The following is a 25,421-nucleotide window of genomic DNA, read 5'->3' on the forward strand; positions in this document are numbered from 1 at the left end:
AGTTGCATGGTAAAGGCGAGACCTGGATATAAGCTACTTGGTACCATTCTTAGGTGAAAAGGAGAAATTCAGGCCTGCGTAAAGTCTTATCGCGTGGCTTGCGGCATAGGCTTACGAGCCGGGTCTTGCAGCCTCGCCAGCTCGAGCAATAATCGATACATGTAGATGGCGAGGTCGACCTCGCGGAACGCCTTCTGGAACCAGTCGCGGCCGGCGTCGGCGATCTCGCGGGCACGGCGCTGGCCCGTCTCGGTCGACGTGAGGTACGTGACGAGCTCAGGCAGCTCGCCGAGCCCCTGGCTGACGGGGATGTAGTGGACCCAGGGGATGAGGCGCTCGTCGTGCCACTCGTGCAGTAGCGTCTGCTTGAACGGCGCCGACTGCGACGCCAGCAGCCGGTAGAAGCGGCCGCTGATGCCGTTACCGTCGAGGTCGAACGCGAGCCGTGACCGTAGCGGCGCGTCCCGGTCGGCCCAGGGCCGCACGTCCAGGTGACGACGCTGATCGCGGCATTGCCGCCACGTGCAAGAGAAGATCTGCGTGAAAGCCACATCGAACAGCCGGCGGTCGAGGAAGCGGGACGCGACGCGCCTGATGGTGCCGCTGCCTTTCTCACTTGCGCGGAGGTAGAGGTTCTCGCGGTCGTCTAAGTTCTGCGCTACCGCAACAAACCTCTGACGATGGAACTGACTCCACGTGTTTTCGTCCCCAACGTAACCGCCAGTGGTTGAGCCTGCCCAGTAGAGGTTGTTCCGCTTGTCCTCCCACTCCATGTCTCCAGCGCTGTCGTACCGGAACTCATCGTCTGTATAGGCTGGGCTCGGGAAAAGAATGTCTCCCATGGTCGAAAGCGAGCCTGTCGACATTACAGGGACCAAGCCTTCAATCAGGCGGAAAGAAGTTGGACTCATCAGGAGACCGTGCATGGTGCTGTAATCGGGGTGTTTGCAGATGTCCATGGCTGCGTCTATATTGGTGACGAAAGAGAGCCCATAGGTTCGAGGTGTTCCCGCGTCTTGCCCATTGATTCGGGACGATTTGCAATACTTCGTCAGCGTGTTCCAGGTACTTGAACGCGACAAGTAAGTCAAGTCAACCTTATTGGAGCTGCGACTACCTGGGGGTGGAACAAGGACGGCCGGCTCATCGAAATGATTGACCAAGAACTTCACGTCGGGAAGCTTGCCCTGTAGACCCCCGAGTAGCTTGTTGAATGTTGCGGCCAGGTGTCTGTCATGTGTGCGGAAGGGATGTTCACAGTCAAATTTGGCGCTGACGCCAGATAAATTGCAAAGCCAGACTTCGCTGTTCGCCATGCCAAACGCTTGCGCCATCTGTTTGGAGACCTCGGCACCATCAATGCTCCAGAATGGCGAAATTGAGTCGTAAATGCTGTCAAAGTCGTCGATGATCGGCGAATTGTTGGACACAGCAAATTCATACCACGCTTCGAATCCAGGAGGGGGTTCCGCCTTATAGCGACGTCGGTACTCGTCACATGCTGTCTTATAGCTGTGCGACTGCGTCTGGCGCAATTCCTGGAATGACATATTACCATTGACTATCAGAGCCTCGACTGGATGCTCATGCGAACGATCGAAGCTTTGATGTGCCAGCGATCGTGCCGTCCTAGCGGCATATACATCCCTCATCAGATGGATGACGGGGACAAGGACAAGGAGCCAGAGAAAAGACTTGGCTTTGAGTTGTCGCGGCAGCATGTAGATAACCTGCCCCAAGGAAAGGACAGAAGCAACAATGCGCAATAGAACCTGAAATTCCGAAGACTGGCCCAATTGCGTGTGACTTGCCAGTATTCCGAACGTCTCGATCGCCGGAGCGATGCACCATGTCGAGGAATGTGCCTGTCACAGGGTGTCAACTTCGTGGGCAGCATTGAAGGTTCCCTTAAGAGGCTTGTACTCACAGTCTGGGTTACAAAATACCAGAAGGCAGCCTTAGCCAGACCTGCAGATAAGACAGCTCTTAAGGCAACGGAGGGAATGCCGAGGAGGAGGACTTCGAGCGACACCAACAATTTCAGAATAAAAGCTATTCGTAAAGAAATGCCTTTCATGAACTGTTCGAGTTTCCCGTCCCGCAGCAATGAGACGTTCGCGCGTCGCAAGAGGATGGTGTAAGCGAAGTAGAGTGCGGCCAGGGGGACAAGTTGGAGGGGCATCCTCTTCAGGTCCCATCGCAGCAGACTCAAGACGGCGAGAACGGAGACAAAAATTGCACCATAAACTCTGGTCTGGTACACGCTTGTGTCGTGGCTATGACCCTTCTCCCGGCCAAGGCTATGTGATGTGGTCGCGACAGCATGGTGTCTTTGCAGCGCCAAAAGTAATGGAGTCAACAGCGGCTGCAGGGTATACAATTAGAGTTTGATAGATCTCTAGCGTTCCGTATAGACGGATATGGAATGGCACCAACCTGCAGTTGAATCTCGCCATTCTCAGATTTGAACACAGCCGCGGCACTGATGCAGAGAGCAAGCACCCATAACAGTCCCGAGGACGGGGAGGCAGCATGTAGTCGGCCGTCCAGGACAGGTTTGGATGATCGTCCGGATCCGGCGCCGGCCGCCGACCGTGTGAGTCTGGACAGAAGTGGAAGAAGTATCCAGCATAGCACCTCCGAGTGGAGTTCGGTCTCGTTAGTTGCAAGGTGGTGGGAGAGGAGACTGCAAAAGACTGCGGCTGCAGCTGCCGCCGCACCTAGTACCTGGGGAGTCCCTTTTGTCGGTGGTCCCAGCATGATTTGCTTTGGGGCTACATCTGGCTGGGGAAGAAGTACAAGGAGGTTGGGTGGCCTCGCAGGTAAGCCGGCTGGAAAAGGCGTTGTGTGTTTTCCCCCTTCTTTCTCTTTCCCATCGGGAATGCTGGCAGTCTTTTTTTCGGGTCAGCCAAGGTGATTAAATTAGTGCTGGATCCCAGCAGCCAAGGCTGCTGTTTGCCGGGCTCTCCGTGCCTGTCGTGCAACAACAAACAACCCGTGGTGGAGCAGGGACAAGGCCCGACAGGCGATCTGACAGCGCAAGCCAGAAGGTCTTTACGATCTGGCACCTGGCTGAGACCTGGTTGAGTGCTTCGTGCTTTGTGGAGTGGCCTCTGTTAATTCCACATCGGCGTTACGTACAACAAGACATGCCGGCTCCTTGTATGCAAACGCCTTGGCGAACCGAATCTGATTGAAGATTATGCGTGGAAGCACCCAAATCAGCTCAACCACGCACCAGCTATTAGCTGGACCCCAGTCGAGTTGTTCTGTTCCAGTTCGCAGAAAAGTTCAAGCCCGATCTCAGCGGGTCGACTCCTTATGGTTTGTGGAGCCAGACGATGCCGTCGTGAAACATTATCGCTACAAATCAATGAATAACATCATGATATCTGTAATGCAGGCACATGATGTACAATCGAATGGGGCATCATGATCAATTGCACGGAAACATTCCGCTGTGACCTGCCAGATCATGACACATAATGCCATGTTTCGGTCGTACGCCTGCAACTGTTAGAGGGCCGAAGTGCTAGACATCGCAAGCTAGCGGGCTTGGCCAAACCATGGGGTATGTGACTCACAGCCACCTACTTCAACTTAGTTACTTATAGCAGCCGCTCGTTGGGAAGCATAAGCATAGGGTAACGTGTAACCTTAATACCGTATTGCAACAACCTCAGGCTAGATATCCCCTCCAAGCGCTCGAGATTCTTCATGATGGCTAGCCTACCCGACGTTCTCGTGACCGGCTCGGCAGGGCACCTAGGATGCGCCCTGATGTTTTTGCTTCCATCCTTGGGATACACCCCAATCGGCGTTGACATCCTTGAAGCAGAGACCACGACCCAAGTAGGGTCTATTGCCGACCGTGAGTTCGTGGCATCCCTCTTCGGTCGCTACCCTCCATCCGACACGTGTTGCACGCAGCCACGCTGCACAAGCCGCACGTCGACTCGCACAGCAAGGCCGACTTCGTGGACGTCAACATCACCGGCACGCTGAACCTCCTCGAGGAAAGCCGCGGCGCACAAGGTCGCATCCTTCGTCTTCACGTCCACCACGTCCGCCTTCGGCCGCGCGCTGAGCCCCAAGCCGGGCGAGCCCGCCGCCTGGATCACCGAGGACGTGGTGCCGATCCCCAAGAACATCTACGGCGTGACCAAGGTGGCGGCCGAGGACCTGTGCCGCCTCGTGCAGGCGCAGACGGGCATGCCCGCCGTGGTGCTGCGCACGAGCCGTTTCTTCCCGAGGCCGACGATGACGCCGACCGACGCGCCCTCGTGGGGGATGGCGACGGCGGCGACGAGAACCTCAAGGTGCTTGAGATGGCTTACCGGCGCGTCGACATCGCCGACGTCGTGTCGGCGTGCGATTGCGCGATGCGCAAGGCCCAGGAGATCCGCTGGGGGAAATACGTCATCAGCGCACCGCCACCATTTTCAAACGATCCCGAGATATTGAAGCGATTGGACAGCGGGGCTGACGAGGTATACGTTGAGTGCGTAGCTGGTATCAAGGATGCATTCGAAAAGAAAGGGTGGCGGTTCTTGCCGAGGTTAGATCGAGTTTATGACTCTTCCAAGGCGATACAGGAGTTAGGATGGCAACCGCAGTATACCATTCAGAATGTAGTGGACAGACTCCTCCGAGGCGAAGAATGGAGAAGTGATATAACTTTCAAGGTTGGGCGGAAAGGATATCACGCTGTCTCCACCGGCGTGTACACCGTGAGGTGAAGTTCTGTTAGAGTAATAGGAGTTCGTTCTAGCAGCCAACGATGATACTGACAATCGTGGCCGTCAGGGGTGTTCTACAGACGGTGAGCTGCTGTTAGCCGCCCCTATGGATTAGTATGCCTCCGCCTACGGATGATTCCGCAACCGATTGATTGGGCCATGTTACTCGAGCCAGGAGATGAGAAGAAAAGCCAACAAAAATCTAGCCGACGCCGATCCGATCAATGTGGTGATTACGAGAATACGCGATAATAGACCAAAGTCTGAGCAGCACTCTTGCTTGTTATTTATTCTGGAAGTGGCGGAGTGGTTCCTGTCAATTGAACTGATACGAGGGGCCCCCTGGACCGTACGACATGCCTACGTAACAAATAGATGATGGATGCATCGAAGAGGAAAATTGCGGCCGGCCAGGTCTTTGAAACACGACTAAAAACCCCTCTTACCCCTTGCAGACTCGGGTCTTGGGATATTTCTTAACGAGTCAGGACCTGCCAAGCTGCTCGTCATGAACGAAGCGTAAAATGACTGATGACATGAGTGCCAAGTGCCCTCGAAGGTCCCCTCTTTGACAGCATGCAGCGCCGCCCATCGCAATTAATGGTTGGTTGTTTTGCAGTGCACGCACACCACTTGCATACAGGCCAGGCACCAGGTCCCGGTGGCTTCCCCTGAAGGTAAGGGTCCTAAGAGCAGCCACAGGAGGCCACGCTAGGCTCTATTGCGCTACGCGCCCTGCACATCTGCTGGGAGCTTGCACCGATCAAGGCTAGCAGTGGCAGTCGTCGAACCAGGAGCCCCTGCATTGGTCGGGGCGCACTGGAGCCCCTGATCGGGTAAACAAGATGGAACACATGCTACCCCAGACACACCATCACATCACACCCCCATTGAGACCAGGCCAATGCCATCCATCCCGTCCTCCATCATGCTGCGACGCAGCCCTCTGCCGCTGCGCGTAGCCATGCTCGTGTTCGTTAAATAGGCCCGGGTAGAAGCATGTTTTAGCCATGTTCCATCTCTTTCTCCGTTGACATCTATCGTCGCTCCTTTGACATTCATCTTCGCTACATTCTACTACATCTGCAGCTCGTGTAACATAGAATAATATCCTACCAAATTTCCATCTTTCCGATACCCACCTCCGTATCCGACTCCATTTTCCACTATGCAGTTCAAGGCCGTCGTTCTCTCCGCCTTCGTGGCCCTCGCCGCCGCCGAGACCATCCAGGAGCTCGTCGCCCAGATCCCCGCGTGCACCAAGCAATGTCTGGACGACGCATCCAAGAAAATCAACTGCGCTACCACCGACAACAAGTGCCAGTGCGGCAAGATCGACGACCTGACCAAGGCAGCCACCCCTTGCATCATTGGGTGCGAGAACGATGATATGTCTAGTATGTGCAGTCCAAGTTTCATGCCTCCTCCGGCCTCCCGTCTTTCTATCTCCCATCTCTCTGTCTTGCATCTGCTGACTGACCTTTTTGCTACTTCTAGAAACTCTTGAGATCTCCGGCAAGATCTGCGCCAAGGTCGGCGGTGCGCAAGTCGGCGACGCTGTGAGCTCCATCGCCTCGGGCGCCTCTACCGCCATCGGCGGCGCCCTGTCCACCGCCAGCGCCAAGGCCACCTCGGTCATTGGCGATATCACCGCTACCGCGTCCCACTCCGCCGCCGCGACCTCGTCCCCGTCCCCGGCTGCTGCTGCCAATGGCCGCAACATGGCTGGTGCCGGCCTGGCCGCCGCCGTCGTCGCGTTCGCTCTGTAGAAGTAGAAGAAAAGTCATCACAAAGGAGGAAACGATACGAGAGACATGGGGACTAGAGTTGTCTGATGCCAACGTGTAAGAGAAGAAGAAGCTGGCTTGTATGTATGTACTTGATACCATGGGAAACCCTCCCAAGTGTGGGATTTAACCTTCCACCTGTCGCGCAGGCGTTGTAGACAAACACTTTTAGCGACGAACTGCATTTCAATTGAACAATAAATGAACCCAATTGGCGATATTACCAAGCATTTAGTGCGGTGACTGTTATTTGTCGGGTGCCTCGATGACCATGGCACATGGGAAACCAGGTCCAGGTCCATGTCCATTGGGTGAGCTACATTTAGAACGTTATTTTTCAAGTACGACTTGGTTCTTGCACGAATTGCCCGTCGCATCATAGTATCTTGAAAGGTACAGCCAAGAGGGGATCTCGATATGAATACAGAGTGTTGAGGGCCCAAGTCGGACCACTCCACTGAAGTGAGTGCACTTGGCTGCAGGTGTGGCCTCGACAAGCTTCATTTGACTGGTCTAGCCAGACGACTGAACCTCTAGATCATACGTACTGGAGCGGCAATACCCACGTGTTCCATGGCCCCCGGATGCAAGAATCTGACAGCAGCCAAAATGGATTAGAGCTCATCAGGTGATGTTCAAGGGGAGGGATATGATAACAGGGTGACCCAGGCACAACCTGACTCAGTCTACCCCCTGGTTAGTTCACCTCGTAATAACGCATCGCAACAGAACGCACAGCAAGCAAAAGGAGGAGGAACAGGGGAAGGGAAGAGGAAACAAGGCCAATTAATTACCCATATCCCAATTCCGTTCGGCGTCAACTCTCCTCTCCTTTCCACATTCCACCAATACCTCGAGTTCTTTGCTTGGAAAGATACTCACCTACGGCCTAAGCACCAGCCCAGAACAAACTAACGTACCGCGTACAAGGCGAGCAAGGAAGACCGGCATCGCACCGAGGCCCCAGCCGCGACGTTACATAAGATGAAGGAACTCTAATTTAAGGTCCGGCACCGACAACAGACGTCCCATGGCGGGTCCTCGGGGGACCCAAGAGTTTCCGCACACTAACCAGGGAGCTTGCGTCGAGTACATTGAAGTTGATCACTTGAGATCCTGACAGCCCGTGTCGTGTCGTACGCAGTGAATGGGTAATTGGTTTATTTTCCAACAAAATGTCGAATGCCACTTTTGATCCCACGATCCTGAGATCCTCGACAGCACATGGAATCTAACGGCAGTGGTAATAGTATGTAGTAAAGGGGCATAGCCGGCCCATATCCAGACATTCATTCATTCGTTCTTCAAAAATAGACAGGCATTTATTCCAATAGCCTTCGACTAATGGGGGTATCACATGTAGTGAGCCAGTCAAGTCAGTCTTCCTAAAAAGTTGACGACCAGCAGAAAACAAAAAAACAAGAACCTGCACCCCGTCTCTCAATCTTTCCCATCACTGTATCTTTCATTAACAGCCGCCAACACCGCCGTCCTCGAGACTTTCGTCCCAGCCGCCAGTGCTCAACAGCCACTCGCCGACCCGCTCCTTGACACCAGTCATGGCGTCGCCGAGCGCACCTTCCCATTGGTCGTGAACGACACGAACCTTCTCCTTGAGATCCTCGGTCTCCTGCTCCTGCTCCTGTCGCCGCTCGTCGTCAATGACGTGTTGCTCGCGGCCCTCGGCTTCCTTGACCTTGGACCGCGCCGTAAGGATGGCTTCTTTCACCTCGTGCAACAGACATAAGAGGTTTGTCTGACTCTCGATGAATTGATACGTGCTCTTCTCGGCATGGAGCAGGAGACTGAATAGGTACTGCAGCGGGTGCCGGTGGTAGCTGGGCGTCTCGTCGTATTCGGTCGGCGGGATGTGGATGTGGAAGCGCTCGTCGACAACGGGCGGGATCTTCTCCAGCAACCCATTGAGTGGCGTCGCGATGTCCCAGAAGGCATTAAGTTGCATGTCCACCCCGCGCTCGACGTTTTCGGAAACCACGTCTCGGAACCCACGGGTTCGCTGCAGCACCTCGTTCGCAAACGCTTGGCGACGCGTCGCCGCGTCTTTGGCGAAGAAATTAATGGCCGTCGCGGCTTTTTCTTCATTGCCCGCTTGCTGATACGGCGTCACGATGATGTCGCGGTACCGGTCATTGCGTTCACTCAACAGGTCGTACACATCTCTGTGTAACGATTCGCGTGCTTCAAAGATCCATTTCAGGAGTGTCAGCTTCTCGAGCAGTTCGGGCTGCTCATCGCCTTCTTCTTTGGGGGAGATTCGGGTCCGAGGCGTGCGTATCAACAAACAGCCGAGACCGTAGCTCATTGAACAAAGAAGTAGCCTTGGCTATGCGTGTCGTGAGCATCTCGTTGAGTGGTCTCACTACCTCTGACTGGAAGCGCTCGAATTCTTGCTTATCAAGGTCCTTCGCTTGAACTTGCTCAGTCTCATTTGAGTCGGCTTCAATAGCAGCGGCTTCACCATATGACATGTTGCCACTGCTGATTTCTTGTTGCAAATTGACACGTAGAGCTTTCTTTCGCTGATTGGCGGCTTCAGCTGCTTCCTCGCGAATCTTCTGGCTGTCTTGCTTAAAGTGCTCTTTGGTCTCTTGAAGTTGTGCCATATCGCTCAAAGAGCGTACAGTGGTACGAATAGAGGTCAATTCAGGGTGGTTGTTATTAACAGCTGGATGATGACGTGGGTAAGGCGGTGGCAGCGTCACGAGGCGAGAGACATCCATATGGGACGGGCTAGGCGTATTCGGCGTAGAAGCGGGTAGAGATAATAAAGACCTCCGTGGCTGGGGGGTTTGTGATTGCTCGGCCTCGTGCCAACCGACCTTCTCCGGGGGGTATTCATCAGATGGTTCGTAGGCGCTGGAGCTTGCAGGACCAGCCCCGTCGTTTGGTCCATCGCGCCATTGGAGAGCCTCGCGTGCTTCCTTTGGCACGCCCATGTACTTGGACTCGCGCTTGGATCGCTCAAGCCGCTGTGATTGATCCCCGGTGGAATCGGCCTCCCACCACCGGCTTGCTGTCCGTCCACGAGAGCTGTTTTCATCAGGGGCTTCGCTTATGCTCATGCTGAGGATTGGTGATAGCGAAGGCATGAAGTTGTTCGAGTTTGGTTGCCAATTAGCGTTGTTGGAAGGTCCGGTGATTGGAGAAACGGGAATACCGGCCGAGGCGGGAGCAGAGTGTGGTTGCTGTTGTACGTTGTCCCGCCCGAAGACAGAGTTCATCGAGTTGCGGTGTGATCTGGTCTCTGACATCTGAGGTGCCCATTCGCTTGTCTGAGATGTGTTGGAGTCCCGCCTCATCTTCATAGGGCGGAACAGATCCCGTGTCAAGTCAAAATCTCGGAGCCCATTGCTCCAATGGCGGAGTTGTACCTTTCTCGTCGGATTCTTGATTCATTGACAAAGAATTCAGCAAACAGCTTCACGCGGTCGGCATCTGAAGCCGACGTTGCCTCCTGCCGAGCAAAGGCTTGGAAGCGCTCGATCGTCGAGTTACAGAATTGGTCTGCTGTCTGACTGACAACGGCGTGTTTTGTCACCGGTGTGGAGGAAAGCATCCCCGCCAAGCTTCCTGTCGAATTTAGCATGTCTGGTCGCATGCTGGAGCTTGACGCAGAGCGGCTCTGGGGAGGCGGTGTCGGCAAGGCTTTCGGTGCCATTGGGTGAGTATGAGGTGTTATGGGATATATCTTGTGGGGTAAAGGAGAAAAGGGCGGGGTGGGGGGTTTCCGGGGGCAGCCCAGATGAACGACGTGGTGTTGAGTGATGGGAATCAATGCGATGTTCGCCAGTCCGACCACCTGTGCCTGGCGTATCTTGGCCAGTTCGACCACCACTATATGGGACTTTGTGCCCGGAGAGCCGAGCAGGATGAGCACCATGGGGAACGACTATGTCGGACAGTGGTTGGATGCCGGCATGAGATTCGCTGGTACCAGGCCTTGTACGACTCTCAGCTCGTCTTTCGCGCAGAGTCTTTTCGAGTCTAACAGCGCCGTTCCTTGATAGTTGCCCGCCCGCGGAACTGGAACCCGAGGCGGATTCGGCAGGCTGCGGGGACGAATTACTAGCAGGACTTGACGTATCGATGTTCAAGACGGGCTGGGGCTGTTTGCCATTGGGCTGGCGTTCATGTTCGTTCCAATCAGCTGGCGTAGGTGGTACGGGACCAAGGGCCGTGATGCCCTCTGGTACCGGTCGCCTTGTAGGCGGCGAAGCAATGGGCTCGGTTGTTCGATTCAAGCTTTGCGACCTGGAATTTGATGGGGGCGGACCAGGCGGAGGGGGCGGCAGTGGCAAACCCGGCTCCCACCTCGATTGCGACGTGGATCGTGACCGAGCAGACGTGGGCGTTTCGACTGCGCTTGCCGAAGCCGCGCGCCGCGCGCTTGGTGGAATCGCGGAGGAGTCGGTGTCAGATCGCTCCAGCCTGTGCGGGATTTGGAGGGCGAGCGGTTGTGGCCTAGAAATAGGGGCATGCTGATGAGCATCTGGTGGAGTAGGGGCTTCAGAGGTTTCTTGACGCCTTCTGAACGAGGGAAGACCAAAACGTCTCTCTCGTGAGGCTCCCCGTCCTCCAGAACCCGGTGGCGGCGGAAAGTTTTGATTACTCGGCGGCTCCGGCGACGGCCTGTGAATATTGCTCGCAGGCACCCGTGGAGCAGATATGCCTACTGGTGTCGACTCAAATGCCGCACTCACGGGTCTCTGGCTACGCGGTGGAGAATATGGAGGCGGGGGGAGAGGCGATGCTGGCGGCACATCAGTATCCAGTAAGCCGCTATAGAGGCAGGATATGGTCGACTTACATTGAGGAGGCTCAGGTGGGGTGAATTGATGGGTCCGCTCAGGACCAACAGCAGGAGAAGGCGCCCATTCTTGGGGATTGTAGGGTTGTATGGAACTCATAGAAGTGTGGGCTGACGAGTACGCATACGGCGAGGAAACCGACACGGCGGAATGAGGCGTATGTTGGCCATATGTCCCCTCAAGTGAAGTCGTCAGAAGGGGATTAAGCGTCTGGCGAAGCCGCGAGGCCGAGTCGCGACTAGCACTCATTTTCAATCACGTAAAGGGAGGCGCTTAGTTGTGGCCGCCTAGCAAACTGAGAAGGGTCGTCGACTGAATGACGCGAGGATCAATTCGGAGCGTCGCAAAATGTTGCCGGAAATACCAGCCACCGCCGACGAGTCTCGGCCAGCTGTCACCTCTTCATGTATATTGCAGGCGTGGAGATGGCTTCTTCAGATGGCGACTTGCATTGCCCGACAATTGCTGATGGCAGTCGTGGCACACACGGGGATGAAGGTAGATTGTCAAGGTCGGAGATTCGACACTTGCGCAAGAGGGGATAAAAAGAGAGAATGAGATAGAGGTTAAATTGAAGATCAAACCACTGGATAGGCGGGAAGGCAGCAAACGATCTAGTCCCTTGGCACCCTTGCTCGGAGTATCTGGTTGCATGAAGGTTCCTCTTCACCTACATGCAGCCAAGAGCGAGCACACTTGCATGCGGGAGCAACGCCAAAGAGGGCAGTAAATGGGTACGGGTTGGCTAAGTGCCCCTCTCAACACTCGACATGGGAGTCTAGCTTGGCCGATAAAGGAAGCAAAATACCACGGTACTCATGCAGGTCTAATGAGAGAGAGGTGGGAAAGGCGAGGTACGTTGGGAAGTGCCGGACAGTCGATTCGCAGTCTTAGGCGAGGCCGACGCTTCTGTTGGCCAACTGTCCTGGCTGGACCGCCTTTTGGCATGCACATGCGAGTCAGACCACTATAATAAAGTAGACCACAGGGCCGGCTCCGTTGGCCCTCTAGCCCTGCTGCATTGCCTGTCTTCGTGTCTTCGAGCCTTCGAGCTGGCTAGCTGGAGAGCGATCAGCGATCAAATGGAAGGAGGCGGGAGAGACGACCGGGAGCCAAGGAGAGGATGGGCTGTTGGTCCGCGTCTTCGCGATGGCATTGGCCAGAAGAAGCGGTGGAGTCGTTCTAAATTTGGATCGTGGTGTATTTTGCTGTTAAACTCTGCGTGCCAGTCCACAAGACGCGCTCCCAATTGGCTTGACGCATGCCGGCGCTTACAGGCTCCATTACCCCTGTACAGCTGGAAGACGGCCATTGGCTGGTGGAATTTACCCCCGCGAATCTACGCCCCGAGGCACTAAAGAGAGGGGGTAAATTAGTGAGATAGGGAGGGTTGCAACCTGAACTTCGAGAACGCAATCCTTCTCGCCATGTCATGCGAAGTAACCCCAACGACGAACCACCACTGCCGTCCGTATCCTCTTGTGCAAATTGAGTGCTTACTAGACACTCAAGCAATGGTAATATAACCATCCAGCTATACAAGACTAATGTGCCGCGCTTTTACTTTTATGTATCCGCGCAGCAGCGGGTATGCAAGCCCAATGCAGTCATAGCCAGAAGCTAAACTCGAGTTCCATTACCACAGCAGCATGGGAGCCGCGCATATATTGATAACCACGGACGCACCGGCACTCATGCTTGTTTCCAGTCCCGCTTCCGTCACTTATTATAAGCATGGAGCTGTCGCTAGCCACGGACCTTACGATTCCCGAGCTATTTGTTCTGCTTACTTGCTAGGATGTTGATGCCTCAGCGCGCCCTGAAGCCCCCATCGTCGCCTTGCTTGTTCCATGTTAAGGGGCGGTCATGTCTTTCAGCCTTACCGCGTGTACAAACAGTGTGCCAAATATAGAGAGCTTTGCACGAAATGTGGCAGTCTTGACGAATGACTGGTCAATATCTCTCCCCACGCCCAAGCTCCTTGACCGGGAAGAGCAACGCGGGCAATCAAGGGCGTTCGTCTGGCGTTCGGCGAGGGTTTATATTTATATTTAGCACTTGGGCTCAAAAACGATCATCACATCCAATGTCCGAGTATGGAAAGGACCTCCACTGGCCATCTTCAGGGAATGATATAGCTCGCGTGATAGGTCACAATTCTTCATATTACTGGCTTAACGAAACATAACTCCGGCAGGCCAGGTGGTTCCCCGGCTGCCCGCACTGGAGACAGCCCAATGCTATCCAGTGTCTATGTAGACACATACCATGGTCCATAGTATCTATAGTATCATCGGCATTCTACCAGGGCTAGGCGGATGTACTGCTTTGAGCAAGGTGCGACAAGATACGCGAGTCTTTTGCTGGCGGCAGAACGGAGAGTGCTCCGTCTGCCGTCCTCGTTGTCCACACCTACGTAGTAGCATCGCTTGCTGGTGTCCAAATCGAACCTTGAAATGAAGCCAAGAAAATGTAATGGCCATCTCCACGCTCAAAGCTGTAATGGACCCAAATAGAAACAGCGACTGCAGTGTTGGGTCGATTGCCTGCAAGCATCCATATTGGCTTTGGCTGCCAGAATCAGATAGCAAGGCTGGCAGGCAGGCTGGCCTTATCAGCTGAATGCGGTTAGGCACCTCGCTTCAGTGGGGGCCAAAGGGGTTTAGCCAATCCGGTGCGAATGCGGGCTTTGGCCCCGGGAGACTGAGAGAGGGGCCACAGCTCTCGCAGCCTTGGTTTGCACGTTTGGCGTGCTTGGATTTTCTAGATCTTTCCCTTGACACTTTCCCTTTCCATCTCCTTCTTCTCTTTCCTTCCTCGTGGCCTCGTGCCCCCTCAGCCGCCTTCTTCAAGCTACAAAGTCAATCCTCCCTCCTCTTCTACTTTAGAGAGTACCAAGACGTCTGCGAAGGTCGCTGAGACATCACCATTTCCTTGTACTTACTGATCTGATCGGATTGTCAGCAGCTCTTTATTCGGTAAGTCGCTCTGCTATGCTACCTCTGTCTATCATCTCGATACGCAGAAGTTTCCCTTGCCTTACATGATGAGAACCCAGCTGGCACCAGTCATAGGGTGACTTGTACTCCCTCCTTTGATGACCACAATGCTTTGGTCTAAGACCTCTCTCTGATATCCCTCAAACCAAACCACTATGTTGTCGCATTGAATCGGTGGAACTTGAGCTGACTCTCCGCTTCGCATAGGTTATCGACTCCACGACGGTCCTTCCTACCCGAATCTTTCAACATGGCGCTTCACAACCCCAACAACTGGCACTGGGTCGATAAGGATGTAATTGAGTGGGCAAGAGATTGGTTCAACAAGAACTTGGTAGATGTTGCGGCTGAGCAAGGAGACGTCAATGTCAAGATCAGCAAGGTTGTCAGTGCCGATGGCGATGTCAACGTCAGTCAGCGAAAGGGAAAGGTGATTACCTATTACGACGTCAAGCTGGTGTTAGAATTCTCTGGTATGTCTGATAGCTGTCTTTCGGTTGCCGAGTCGAGACTGACCAAGTCAAGGCAACGCTCCTGGCGTAGAGGACGTTTCGGGCTCGTTCACCGTCCCGGAAGTCACCCATGATGATGAACGCATTGTGGTAAGTGCATGTCTCGTAGTAGTAGTCGTAAAAGTGGCCGGTGGCTTATCTGTCTCCAGATCGAGGACCTTACCATCCACTCGGAGTCGGCTGAGAAGCAACCCGTACGGGACCTCATCAGGTCCCAACTCCAGCCACAATTGGTTGAGAAGTTCAAGAAGCTCACGCCTGCTCTCATCGCTGAGCACGGTAAGGATATCCAGCATCAACCTGGCTCCAACCCTTCCAGTGGCTTCTCCACTCCCAAGCAACATGTCCAAACTGGTGCCAAGGCTGCCAACGCCGGCGCGTCCACTGCTGCCCAAGACAACAAGGGTGGTGTCGTGAACACCACCACCCTTGTTGAGTCGGAGGAGTTCAAGACCACGGCCGACCAGCTGTACCAGACCTTTACCGATCCTCAGCGCCTCGCTGCCTTTACTCGTGCCCCTCCCAAGAAATTCGAAGGTGCCCAGAAGGGTGGCAAGTTCGAGTTGTTCGATGGCAACGTCTCGGGAGAGTTCATCGAGCTCACACCAACAAAGATTGTCCAGACATGGCGCCTGAACCAATGGCCAGCTGGCCATTTCTCCAAGCAGACCCTTGAGTTCGAGCAGAATGACTCTGACGGCGTTACCAACATGCGCGTCACATGGACCGGCGTCCCTGTTGGTCAAGAGGATGTGACCAAGCGCAACTGGGGCGAGTACTACGTCCGTAGCATCAAGCAGACCTTTGGGTAAGTCTCCTCTCACATCATTCGCACGATGCTTTCTCTAACTATGTTGCAGATTCGGCACTGTCTTGTAGTCTGGCGACGTTCTCCCCAATGATGGCGTTTGGTGGTAACAGGGCATAGGGCAGAAGATACTTGCTTTCACAGGCATAGTATCCTGCAGATCTAGACAGCTCGTATTAGAACACATGTCTCGTAGACGGGACGCATGTTTTGATATATTTCTTTTCGAACAGGGTCTATTTTGAGAGATCACGCGACACGACATCACGTTAACAAATAAAAATAAAAAATACATGAGCTATGCCAATTCCATCTTCAGGCAGTGACGCATGCTCTTCGTTACGGGGCAAATCAGTTACGGAAATTTTGGCGGCGACGTGTATGGTCAATTGCTTGCAGATGGGTTTCCTTCAAAGCCATGTCAATATCAAGACCCAGGTAGCAAGCAGTTGGAGCCCTTCGTGGTCTCCGTTCAACTGGCCTGGCGTCTTCGCGAACGCCCTGGTGGCTGCTCTAGCTGCTGATTTCCTTGTTGCCGCCGCAGTCTCAGGCCCGCCAGTGTTACTTGAAAATGGCGGCGGTTTGATATCCATTACTGGTCTGCAGGTCGAATGTTTGCAGAAGAAAGGATAGTGCTTGTCGTCTAGCCTTTTCCCCTTCTCCTTTTTTAAGAAGCATTTTCTAAAATTACCCGTCCGCCTTGCTGCCGACCGGCCTCATCCGCGCGGCGTGGGCGGCGGCCGCTCCCCTAATACTGCTTTGGTGAAGGCGGCTACGATGGCGGGCGATCAAGGGGGTCAGGGCGGCAGCTTGGGTTGCCGCTCACAAGTTGAAATGGGGGTTATGTAGGGCGCCATCTCAAGACACAGCTAAGATAAGTTGAAGTGTACAGTACAAAGTATACAATACATTCATTGCCTCGGTGTTTGACAGCCTCTGGCTCGTCGGTTTTGATAGCCTACTCTTCGGTTCAAAGGGGAACATTGCACGAATTGATACATTATATGATATCAGCACTGCCATTGCCCCCTTCTCCGAAACCTGTTATGAGGTTTTACTTGGGCAGATTGAGGTAGCACCTGATTACTCAGAGAGCCGTTGTCACCGACTCTAGAACCTCAACTTTACTCTGGAGAATTTCCCGGTTACCCATCTTCTGTCCAACTTCGAACCTGCTGCTCCCCCTTTATAGCTTCGGCGTTGATTACCTCAGATTATGATTCCTCGACCCTTCCTATCTGTCAGTTCACATTCTCTTTTGATTGCACCACAAGAGGTGTCACACGCAAATTGAAACTAGAAGCTACAGTTATATCTGATCACAAATTATGCACAGATGACCGGTTCTAAATTTGCAAGATTGATACTCCAATTCGTCTATCAACTAACGGGATATTAAGAAAGACATGATAACCGTAGAAACGGCAACACTAATCAACGAACCCCTATTTGTTCTTTCCTCTTAAACATTCCCTAACCGTGTAATCCTGGAGCCGCGATGCTACTTACTACCTCTATCGGTACGGATGTGTGTTGGGGTTCGGATAAGCGGCCGGCCAGCTGGCGGGCGGGTAGTGCTGCCCGGCCGGGTTCAGTCCCGTCACGGAGTACCCGCCCCACCCGCTGCCGGGCTGTACGACCCAGGGCGAGGCCACACCGTTTGAGTAGGTCGGTTGGTAGGTTTGAAAAGGTGCGTTAGTCGGCAGGAAGTTCTGCGGGTAGAACGTCGAGGCCCGGGGGTTGAACTGGAAGTTCTGCGAGTAGAACGGCGGGGCCCGAGGGTTGAACTGGAAGTAGGACATGATGATGTCTGGTTTGTTGTTTAATTGCAACTCCAATGAAAGACTGCCGAGGAATGATTTGTGCTTTGATGGGATATCGCAACTTGATGCTGTTGTTTCCTGCTTTGGTACGATGTGATCTGCTTTTGATGGATGTCTTGACGGAATCCCTTTTACCTGATATGAAGTTCTCTTATGTATAAGGATTTTGATGAGCGTGTGTTACTATGCTAGTCAACAGCGTCTCGGCGAGTCAATAGACTGACCGTGAATAGGACGGTGTTTGCCGGAGTAGGGTTGGCTCACATCACTGATGCTCGCGAATTGCCAAACGAAGTAAATAAGAGTCATCAGGCTTTCCCATTTATATGGTGTGTGATATTGACCATTGAGTTCTGCTGGTAATAGATGCATATGAAAAGCCTTTCGGCCGCAGTGGCTACTTCCTGAAACTGGTGCCCCTCAGCACCTTGCTGACTTTCTTGTCTTCGACTGTGAAAGGAAGGTTGAGATGGGATTGGCCTGGAGCCCTAGAGCTTCTTCTTGACTATGACTAGGACTGCAGCAATACCCGCCTTGAGTTGCTCCTTTCCTTTCTCGACACCCGCCTGGTGGAGGATCTTCTCTATATCTCGCCTCATCATCCTGATCATATCCTTTTCTGTTCCCGCCAGGTCCGGATGGGCCTCGCGCCAACGCTGGACCGGGCTGACTGTAGCCATGGCCTTTTCCATCCTATCCAGATCGGTCGGTGGCTGTATTATGTAGTCACTCTCCCAGGCCTTGGGATCCCACTCCTTGCGGAAGAACGAGCCCTGGTCGAACTCAGCGAGAGGGGGTCCAGGTCCCATGGGTACGCGAGGTTCTTGTACAGATCTGAGGACGTGAAGTTGCCCGGCTGGTAGTAGGGCTTGAAATAGTGTTCCTCGTAGTGCTGCAGGACGGCGGTGATGGCCTCGTGGTTGGGCATGGACGGGTGCGCGTAAGTGGAGCCGGAGGAGCCCCAGAAGGCGACGGTGCCGCCGGGCTTCAGCACCTCGGCTGCGCGCGGCCAGAACCTCGCCAGGTCGAACCAGTGGGCGGCCGTCGAGGCGACGATGAGGTCCACGCTGCCGTTGGGGATGTCGCCGGGCGCCAGTTCCGAGCCGATCTCCTCGGCGGACGAAACCTCGAAGCGAATGGGCTCGCCGGTGGAGCTGGCGCCGCCCAGTGACCGGGCAGCGCTGGTCATGCCCTCGGACGGATCGAAGCCGAATGCATGCTGGAATTTGGGGGCGAGCTCGCGGACGGTGGTACCGGGGCCACAACCTAAGTCCACGATAGTATCGAATTGACCGCCCGTGGAGGCATGGTGGTCAAGGACTAGCTTGTACAGATTCTCATGGTAAGTCGGACGGAAGCTTGCGTAGTTTTTCCCATCCTCCGTGGAGTATTTACGGAAGATCACCTCGCGTGGCTCGGCTGCCATGTTGTTGTGTTGGGGTAATGCAAGTGCGAGCTACGAGCCGGACTGTACAAGCTTTTCTGTCTTCGGCAATCAGGTGTTGTGTGTAAGGTAGTTGAAAGGATAGACATACGGGTCCACGGCGGAGATCTGTCCAGCTCTTTAGAAGCTGTGAGATTGGATCTGGGTTCTACCAAGTGCGGGCAGCCGCATGAGCAACTCCGTCGCTTGATTTTCCTCCGACGGAGCTCGGAGATTCGGAGATTGCCGGCGTTCCGTATCGTAGAACTGACCCGATAGCAACAACCGAGATTATGGTATTCTTTAGATCATCAAGACGTCACATTGTATTTCAACTCGTCTCATCTATGTACGATCAATTTGCTAAAGACAATATAAAGCTAGTCGATATACTGATGATGGTGATGGAGGCAGTGTGTCAACAGTTCAGGAGGCAGGCCAAATGTAAACCATTGTCCAACCCCGTATTAGTTATTGCGTTCCCATTCAAAAACCTGTAGGCCTAAACTGGGAGAACAACTACTTTCAAAACGCCCGGGAACGACTGCATTTCGAGAGTTAGCTAGCTGGTGATGAGGAAAGGAAAGAAATGTCAAAGGGAAAAGGAAGAGAGAGGAAAAAAACACCGCAACTTGACCTCCCACACACGTCAGCTGCACGCACTACACTACAAGGAGAGTGATACGAACTATCACGTATGACAGAATCTACAGAAACTAATATTGGCATGGACGAGGCACAAGTCTGCGGAGATGGGAATCGAACCCACAGCTGGTCAGTGTGTGTAAAATTTCAGAGTTGTACTCTAAACCACCGAGCTATTTTTACTGAACAACGGTATTATAATGGCTTATGTAGATAGGGTGGCTAGCCACAAGCTGGTTAAGTTGACTGGGAGGTATTGAATCCCTATTGTTCATATCTGGAAGTGCTTACCCTTCCGTCACTCTGCCATCAATCTCCTAGCATCCCTTAATGTTCTTGGCCTTGGAGAACCACCTATACAGGGGCGATTTGATGGCTGAAAGTACTAAATCTTTGCTACATAGATCAACCAGTATCTCGCTGGGCTGAAAGAACAATACATGACAATGCCAACGCGTGGCCACTCTTCCATTACCTTACGGACCTAACCGTACTGTAGAACGTCTCGGGCTATACAAAACCACTAATGCCTGGCTTGACGGCATGATGGCTTCTGTGGAGAATGCTCTCGAAGGAGAGCAGATGGAGGAGGAGATCATCACCAGAGTTAATCACATGGAGATCGATCAGGTTACGGAGGAACGGGCATGGGGACATGGAAACCAAGCAAGATGGGACGACCTGTACGACTTACTACGTCCATACCGTCTTTGACGAAGATATACCAATTCCGACAACCCTATGTTCCCTAACAATTCCTACACCAATCCCCCGGAGAATTCAGCTGATCTTTTGAAGAGATCGAGAGAGATCATTTGCGGTTCCGTAGCCGATGGTCAGCCAATACAAACCGACTGAGTTTCGTTCTGCACTATTCTCGTGCTATATTTGCGTGATGTTTTCTATGATGTTGGCGCTATAGTAGTGGCGTTCCAACCTGCACGTGATCGACATCGATTTGGCACTTGATGTGGCTGGTGCTTGTGATATCCCCATATCCCCATCCACGAATTGAATATGCTACTAGATGCCATGCATTTTCAAGTGACAAGATGAGATGACAGACAATGTCGTGTCGTCTCATCTCGTATTGCCGAGGTGTCTTCCCTGCATATCCAAATTCTTCCATTGCATGACCGATTCAGTTCCCCACAAGCCAAAATGCGCCGTCCCACTCCCCCCCATCTTTTCCCCCATTCCCCATTCCCCAATCCCCAATCCCCCACGTCCCAGCGCTGTGTCACCGGTAATTAATGACCGTCCAATCGTCTCATAGCCAGAGCCATCAACTCAGCAGCATCCATTGTCACTTCACCTTGAGCATTCGTCTGATTTACCCTCATGCCGCTTGATGTGATGTACGAGAAATGGTGAAATCCATTGTCGTCCTTGCACCGCAGTTTGTTCCTCAATTGAGCATTCGACCATGATCTTACTCTCGTGTCTTCCACGCTACATCATATGTTTTTGTGCCCCAACCTTTTCATCTGTCAGTGATTACAGAGACGGGGAACCTCGGCCATTATTTCAACGCCCGATACTAGCAGGGGTCGACAACATGGGGAAAAGGGAGGGCCCCGCAGAGCATCGCGCTTTTCACGCGACCACCTCTCCACTAAGGGCTTGCATTCCTGATTTACCCCGACATAATGGAGAATCGAGCAGTCTCGTGGTCGATTCTTCCATGACCGGCCCGAATAGGCTGTCGACTCCCCCGGTCCCGTTTACCGCCTTTCCCCCGACGACATCACCCACCAACCCTTCGTCCATCGACTCATCTGCAAACGGCCGCCGTCATGTTGCTCCATCGCTCAGCTGTTTATAGCCCATACCGGAGCTATCCCGATGCGCTAGCCTAAACCTGGTTCTTTCCGCTGTGATGTTAGTCGCCAGGCACATCGGGATAAAGTTTGAGCCGTACAAGCACTCCTCATGTCGGGAGGGCCGGGCTCCAGGGCGGTTTCGTGAAATGCCGCTATAAATATGTCACTATGCCCCGAACGAGGCAAACGATCAATACGTGGCTTCTCGACAGTCAGTTCGAAGACGAAAGAGAACACGGGGCTCCCCGGCAATTCCAACCATGTTGTCTTCCTTCATTCCCGGTCTAGCCTGCCTGTCAGTACTTACTGCTGCCCAGGTCACCCCCATTGCCGACGATGCCTTCTTCTACGGACAGTCTGAACCGGTGTACCCAACACGTAAGCTTCCCGTGGCAACATCAACAACCATCGGCAGAATGAGACTAACCATGACTGTGTAGCGGAAATGGCCACTCATGGGGGCTTGGACTGACGCTGTATCACGAGCCAAAGAGCTAGTCGCTCAAATGACTCTGGAAGAGAAGGTAATGCAACGTAATCCTGAGCCTTCCCTTTAACAAGGCTAACATGCTGCAGGTAAACCTGACAGGAGGCGCCACAGTTGACAATGGTTGCTCGGGTTTTATCCCTAGTATACCACGACTTGGCTTTCCAGGTTTGTCCATCCTACAAAAGGAGGGTTAGGCTTGCGGCTGACAAGAAATTCAGGACTATGCTTAGCCGACGCCGGCAATGGTGTGAGAGCAACGGACTATGTCCACTCATGGCCGTCTGGCATCCACGCCGGTGCAAGGTAAGCATTTTCTCCAGCGGAAGGTCTTCTGGGTGCAAGGGTAACTAACTCGAACGTCTAGTTGGAACAAGGAACTCACACACCAGAGAGCTCGCTTTATGGGAGGTGAGGCAAGGACCAAAGGGGTGAACGTCCTACTTGGGCCCTGCATTGGCCCGATGGGCCGCACTGTACGAGGCGGCAGGAACTGGGAAAGTGAGTCTATCCTACCAAAATATTGAGGTTGTTTCAGGTGCTGACTGTCAATTTCTTATAGGTTTCTCCGCCGACCCTTACCTTGATGGAAGTCTGGTCTACGAGACTGTAACAGGCGTTCAAGGCGTAGGAGTCATCACAAGTACCAAGGTGTGTCCTTCTTGAGTCTATGAAAATGGAGCTAGTTAGCTAACAAACTATAGCATTTTATCGCACAAGAACAAGAAACACACCGTCTCGCAACTCGGTCTGGGGATATTGTAGAAGCTGTCAGCTCCAACGTTGATGATAAGACAATACACGAGCTGTATCTCTGGTGAGTTTGCTTCCTTTGATTCGATATAGCGTTCTGACACAATGTGAAGGCCATTTGCCGATGCCGTTAGAGCCGGGACGGGGAACATCATGTGCTCTGAGCAGCGGCTCAACAATTCTTATGCTTGCCAAAACTCGAAGGCTCAAAATGGTCTCTTGAAAGGGGAACTTGGATTCCAGGTAAGAAAAACCCCTATTTCTGGCTAATTCCATGCTTACAATCTGTCTCAAGGGCTGGGTGGTATCTGATTGGGGCGCTCAGCACTCTGGTGTCTCTTCAGCTCTTGGTGGACTCGATGTGGCGATGCCGAGCGGCGATGCCTTCTGGGCTGGCAACCTTACTCAAGCGGTGAACAACGGCTCCGTCCCTACAACCCAGCTCGACAACATGGTGACGAGAATCATTGCATCGTGGTATCAGATGGGACAAGATAAGCCTGATTTCCCCGAGCCCGGTGTAGGCATGCCCAAAGACATCCTCAAGCCTCACCATGTTGTCGATGCTCGCAACTCTAGCGCAAGGCCCGCCCTCTTCGACGGAGCAGCTGAAGGTCATGTGTTAGTGAAAAACGCGAATGGGGCACTGCCTTTGGATTCGTCCAAGATGAAACTCATTTCTCTGTATGGGTACTCTGCCAAGTCACCCAACCGCAACAACCCGGATGTCGCCCCAGCCGGGCAGAACTTTGCGCCGTGGACTATGGGTGCTGAGTCTGCCAACCTAACTCAATTTGGCATTGGCTTCTTGGGCAATCTTAGCATATCCTACTCGGCCATTGCTGTTAACGGGACTCTCATTTCGGGTGGTGGTTCAGGGGCTACTGCGCAAAATCTCATCAGTTCACCTCATGATGCCCTGGTCGCCCAGGCATACGAGGACGGCACGGCACTTTTCTGGAACTTTGAGTCGGAAAACCCCGGCGTGAACCCTACCTCAGACGCATGCATAGTTGTTGGGAACGTATGGGCGGCGGAGGGTCACGACCGACCGAATCTTCGAGACGACTTCACCGACAAACTCATTGTAAACGTTGCAGACCAATGCGCCAACACGATTGTGGTGTTCCACAATGCTGGCGTCCGCATGGTCGACACATTCGTCGACCACCCGAACGTCACAGCCATTATATACGCGCACCTTCCGGGACAGGACAGTGGCAAGGCCTTGGTTTCGCTTTTGTATGGCAAGGTCAACCCGTCCGGTCGCCTCCCATACACAGTCGCACGCGACGAGTCCGACTATGGCGCGCTGCTAGACCCCAGCCAGTTCACACCTCCTGAGCAGTACAAGAAGTTCCCGCAAGCCGATTTTGAGGAGGGTGTGTTCATCGATTACCGACATTTCGACGTTCGCAACATCACTCCACGCTACGAATTTGGTTACGGTTTGAGCTACACGACTTTCGAGTATGCCGACCTGGCCGTCTCCAAGACCGATGCCCCAAGCCAAACCTACCCCGTAGGCGCCGTTGCCGAGGGCGGCCAGACGGACTTGTGGGATGTGGTGGCGACGGCCAGCGCCAAGGTGTCCAACACGGGCAGCATGGACGGCAAGGAGGTTGCGCAGCTGTACTTGGGTATCCCCGGCGAAGGCAATCCGATCCGACAGTTGCGCGGGTTCGAGAAGCCACTGATCAAGAAGGGCGAGACGGTGACTGTGAAATTCGAGCTCACAAGACGCGATTTGAGTGTTTGGGATGTCGAGGCGCAGAAATGGAAGCTCCAGACAGGCGAGTACAAAGTCTATGTCGGTAGCAGCAGCAGAAACCTCCCGCTCACGTCAGAGTTGGTTATCTGAGCCGGGATGTGATGCGATGGTAATGGTGCACATCTCTGGGGGATGTCAGTAATGAATAATGCACACACAAAATTCATACCCATTTTGTTGTTGATCTAACCTGGATCCATGCAGCCTTATGAATGTATTTCCAAATTCTTGATTCATCCATCCGAATACCCGAATGCTTAAGCTGGTGCCTGCTATGGAGATGCCTGGAAAATCAACCCCAAGCATCTCTAGGCACTAGGTCGTAGTAAGCACGGTGGCTCTGCACAGTGGGTACCCAACAGAACATGATGTAATTGAGGTAGTCGTGCTTCAGGACATGCAGGCCTCGTATACCAACCTACATGGTTTGCAGGAGCAAATGATTATGCGATGCTGATCCAATTTGACGAAGAAGAAAAATAAGGCAAAAAGAAATGGCATCTGCGGATGGCCATTGATTTGACCGAGTACGTGTGCAGACCGACACATTAGACATGTAAGATGGGTGCTGCACGCTTGCCCAATCGCGGGATACAACCCAATTGGTAAGTAATCCAGGCCAAGCTTCTTTCTACCTAGAGAGAGGACCTGTGTCGGCACTAGGCACTAGGGGCTCACTTTCTCACTTTTTCACTTTCTCACCCTCTCACCCACTTGCTTACCTTTTGCAATGCCTATTTTTAGCAAGCACCACCTAACGCTTAGATGACCGGTCGGGATAGTCTGTCTTTTGCTATTCAACCCCATTCCCCATAAAGAAAAAGACAGAAATTTGACTTTTGACCACCAATCCGGCCTGTTGGTTCCCCGTCTTCCTACCCGTCCCTTCCGGTCCTTTTCGCACCCAGCCGCAACCAACCCTGCCTTCTTCTACGGGGCTGAGGTGGCTACGCGTGCAAGGCGGAGTGGCATCCCAGGATCCATGCCATGTCTCTCAACACTAAAGTCTGACCTGACCAGAT

At 53.4% G+C, this 25,421-nt stretch overlaps 8 protein-coding genes across 8 annotated transcripts; 4 read left to right on the top strand and 4 right to left on the bottom strand.

The window, feature by feature from the left end:
* Positions 1-86: 86 nt before the first annotated feature.
* On the bottom strand, positions 87-2,760 carry PG998_013551 (uncharacterized protein; the record flags this gene model as incomplete). Its single annotated transcript, XM_066880367.1, has 3 exons — positions 87-1,865; positions 1,928-2,365; positions 2,437-2,760. The coding sequence occupies 3 exons, from the start codon at positions 2,758-2,760 to the stop codon at positions 87-89; spliced, it is 2,541 nt and encodes an 846-aa protein (XP_066724506.1).
* A 960-nt stretch (positions 2,761-3,720) lies between these two features.
* On the top strand, positions 3,721-4,739 carry PG998_013552 (oxidoreductase; the record flags this gene model as incomplete). The annotated part of the gene is made up of 2 exons (XM_066880368.1): positions 3,721-3,871; positions 3,931-4,739. The coding sequence occupies 2 exons, from the start codon at positions 3,721-3,723 to the stop codon at positions 4,737-4,739; spliced, it is 960 nt and encodes a 319-aa protein (XP_066724507.1).
* A 1,168-nt stretch (positions 4,740-5,907) lies between these two features.
* PG998_013553 (uncharacterized protein) lies at positions 5,908-6,508 on the top strand (the record flags this gene model as incomplete). Its single annotated transcript, XM_066880369.1, has 2 exons — positions 5,908-6,136; positions 6,237-6,508. 2 exons carry the CDS (start codon positions 5,908-5,910, stop codon positions 6,506-6,508), a joined length of 501 nt encoding a protein of 166 aa, XP_066724508.1.
* Positions 6,509-7,994: 1,486 nt separating this feature from the next.
* Positions 7,995-11,604, bottom strand: PG998_013554 (uncharacterized protein; the record flags this gene model as incomplete). Its single annotated transcript, XM_066880370.1, has 4 exons — positions 7,995-8,870; positions 8,911-9,884; positions 10,068-11,297; positions 11,355-11,604. 4 exons carry the CDS (start codon positions 11,602-11,604, stop codon positions 7,995-7,997), a joined length of 3,330 nt encoding a protein of 1,109 aa, XP_066724509.1.
* A 3,000-nt stretch (positions 11,605-14,604) lies between these two features.
* On the top strand, positions 14,605-15,745 carry PG998_013555 (uncharacterized protein; the record flags this gene model as incomplete). Its single annotated transcript, XM_066880371.1, has 4 exons — positions 14,605-14,827; positions 14,880-14,956; positions 15,016-15,674; positions 15,727-15,745. The coding sequence occupies 4 exons, from the start codon at positions 14,605-14,607 to the stop codon at positions 15,743-15,745; spliced, it is 978 nt and encodes a 325-aa protein (XP_066724510.1).
* Positions 15,746-17,188: 1,443 nt separating this feature from the next.
* On the bottom strand, positions 17,189-17,476 carry PG998_013556 (uncharacterized protein; the record flags this gene model as incomplete). The annotated part of the gene is made up of 1 exon (XM_066880372.1): positions 17,189-17,476. The coding sequence occupies one exon, from the start codon at positions 17,474-17,476 to the stop codon at positions 17,189-17,191; it is 288 nt and encodes a 95-aa protein (XP_066724511.1).
* Positions 17,477-17,985: 509 nt separating this feature from the next.
* PG998_013557 (methyltransferase domain-containing protein) lies at positions 17,986-18,923 on the bottom strand (the record flags this gene model as incomplete). The annotated part of the gene is made up of 2 exons (XM_066880373.1): positions 17,986-18,167; positions 18,281-18,923. 2 exons carry the CDS (start codon positions 18,921-18,923, stop codon positions 17,986-17,988), a joined length of 825 nt encoding a protein of 274 aa, XP_066724512.1.
* A 2,725-nt stretch (positions 18,924-21,648) lies between these two features.
* PG998_013558 (beta-glucosidase precursor) lies at positions 21,649-24,489 on the top strand (the record flags this gene model as incomplete). The annotated part of the gene is made up of 9 exons (XM_066880374.1): positions 21,649-21,766; positions 21,881-21,912; positions 21,965-22,043; positions 22,097-22,181; positions 22,243-22,376; positions 22,438-22,526; positions 22,580-22,692; positions 22,742-22,871; positions 22,924-24,489. 9 exons carry the CDS (start codon positions 21,649-21,651, stop codon positions 24,487-24,489), a joined length of 2,346 nt encoding a protein of 781 aa, XP_066724513.1.
* Between the last annotated feature and the right edge of the window lie 932 nt (positions 24,490-25,421).

The sequence above is a fragment of the Apiospora kogelbergensis genome, assembly GCF_038363985.1.
Source record: "Apiospora kogelbergensis strain CBS 113332 chromosome Unknown utg000009l_segment0_segment0, whole genome shotgun sequence".
In the NCBI taxonomy this organism is placed as follows: Eukaryota; Fungi; Ascomycota; class Sordariomycetes; order Amphisphaeriales; family Apiosporaceae; genus Apiospora; species Apiospora kogelbergensis.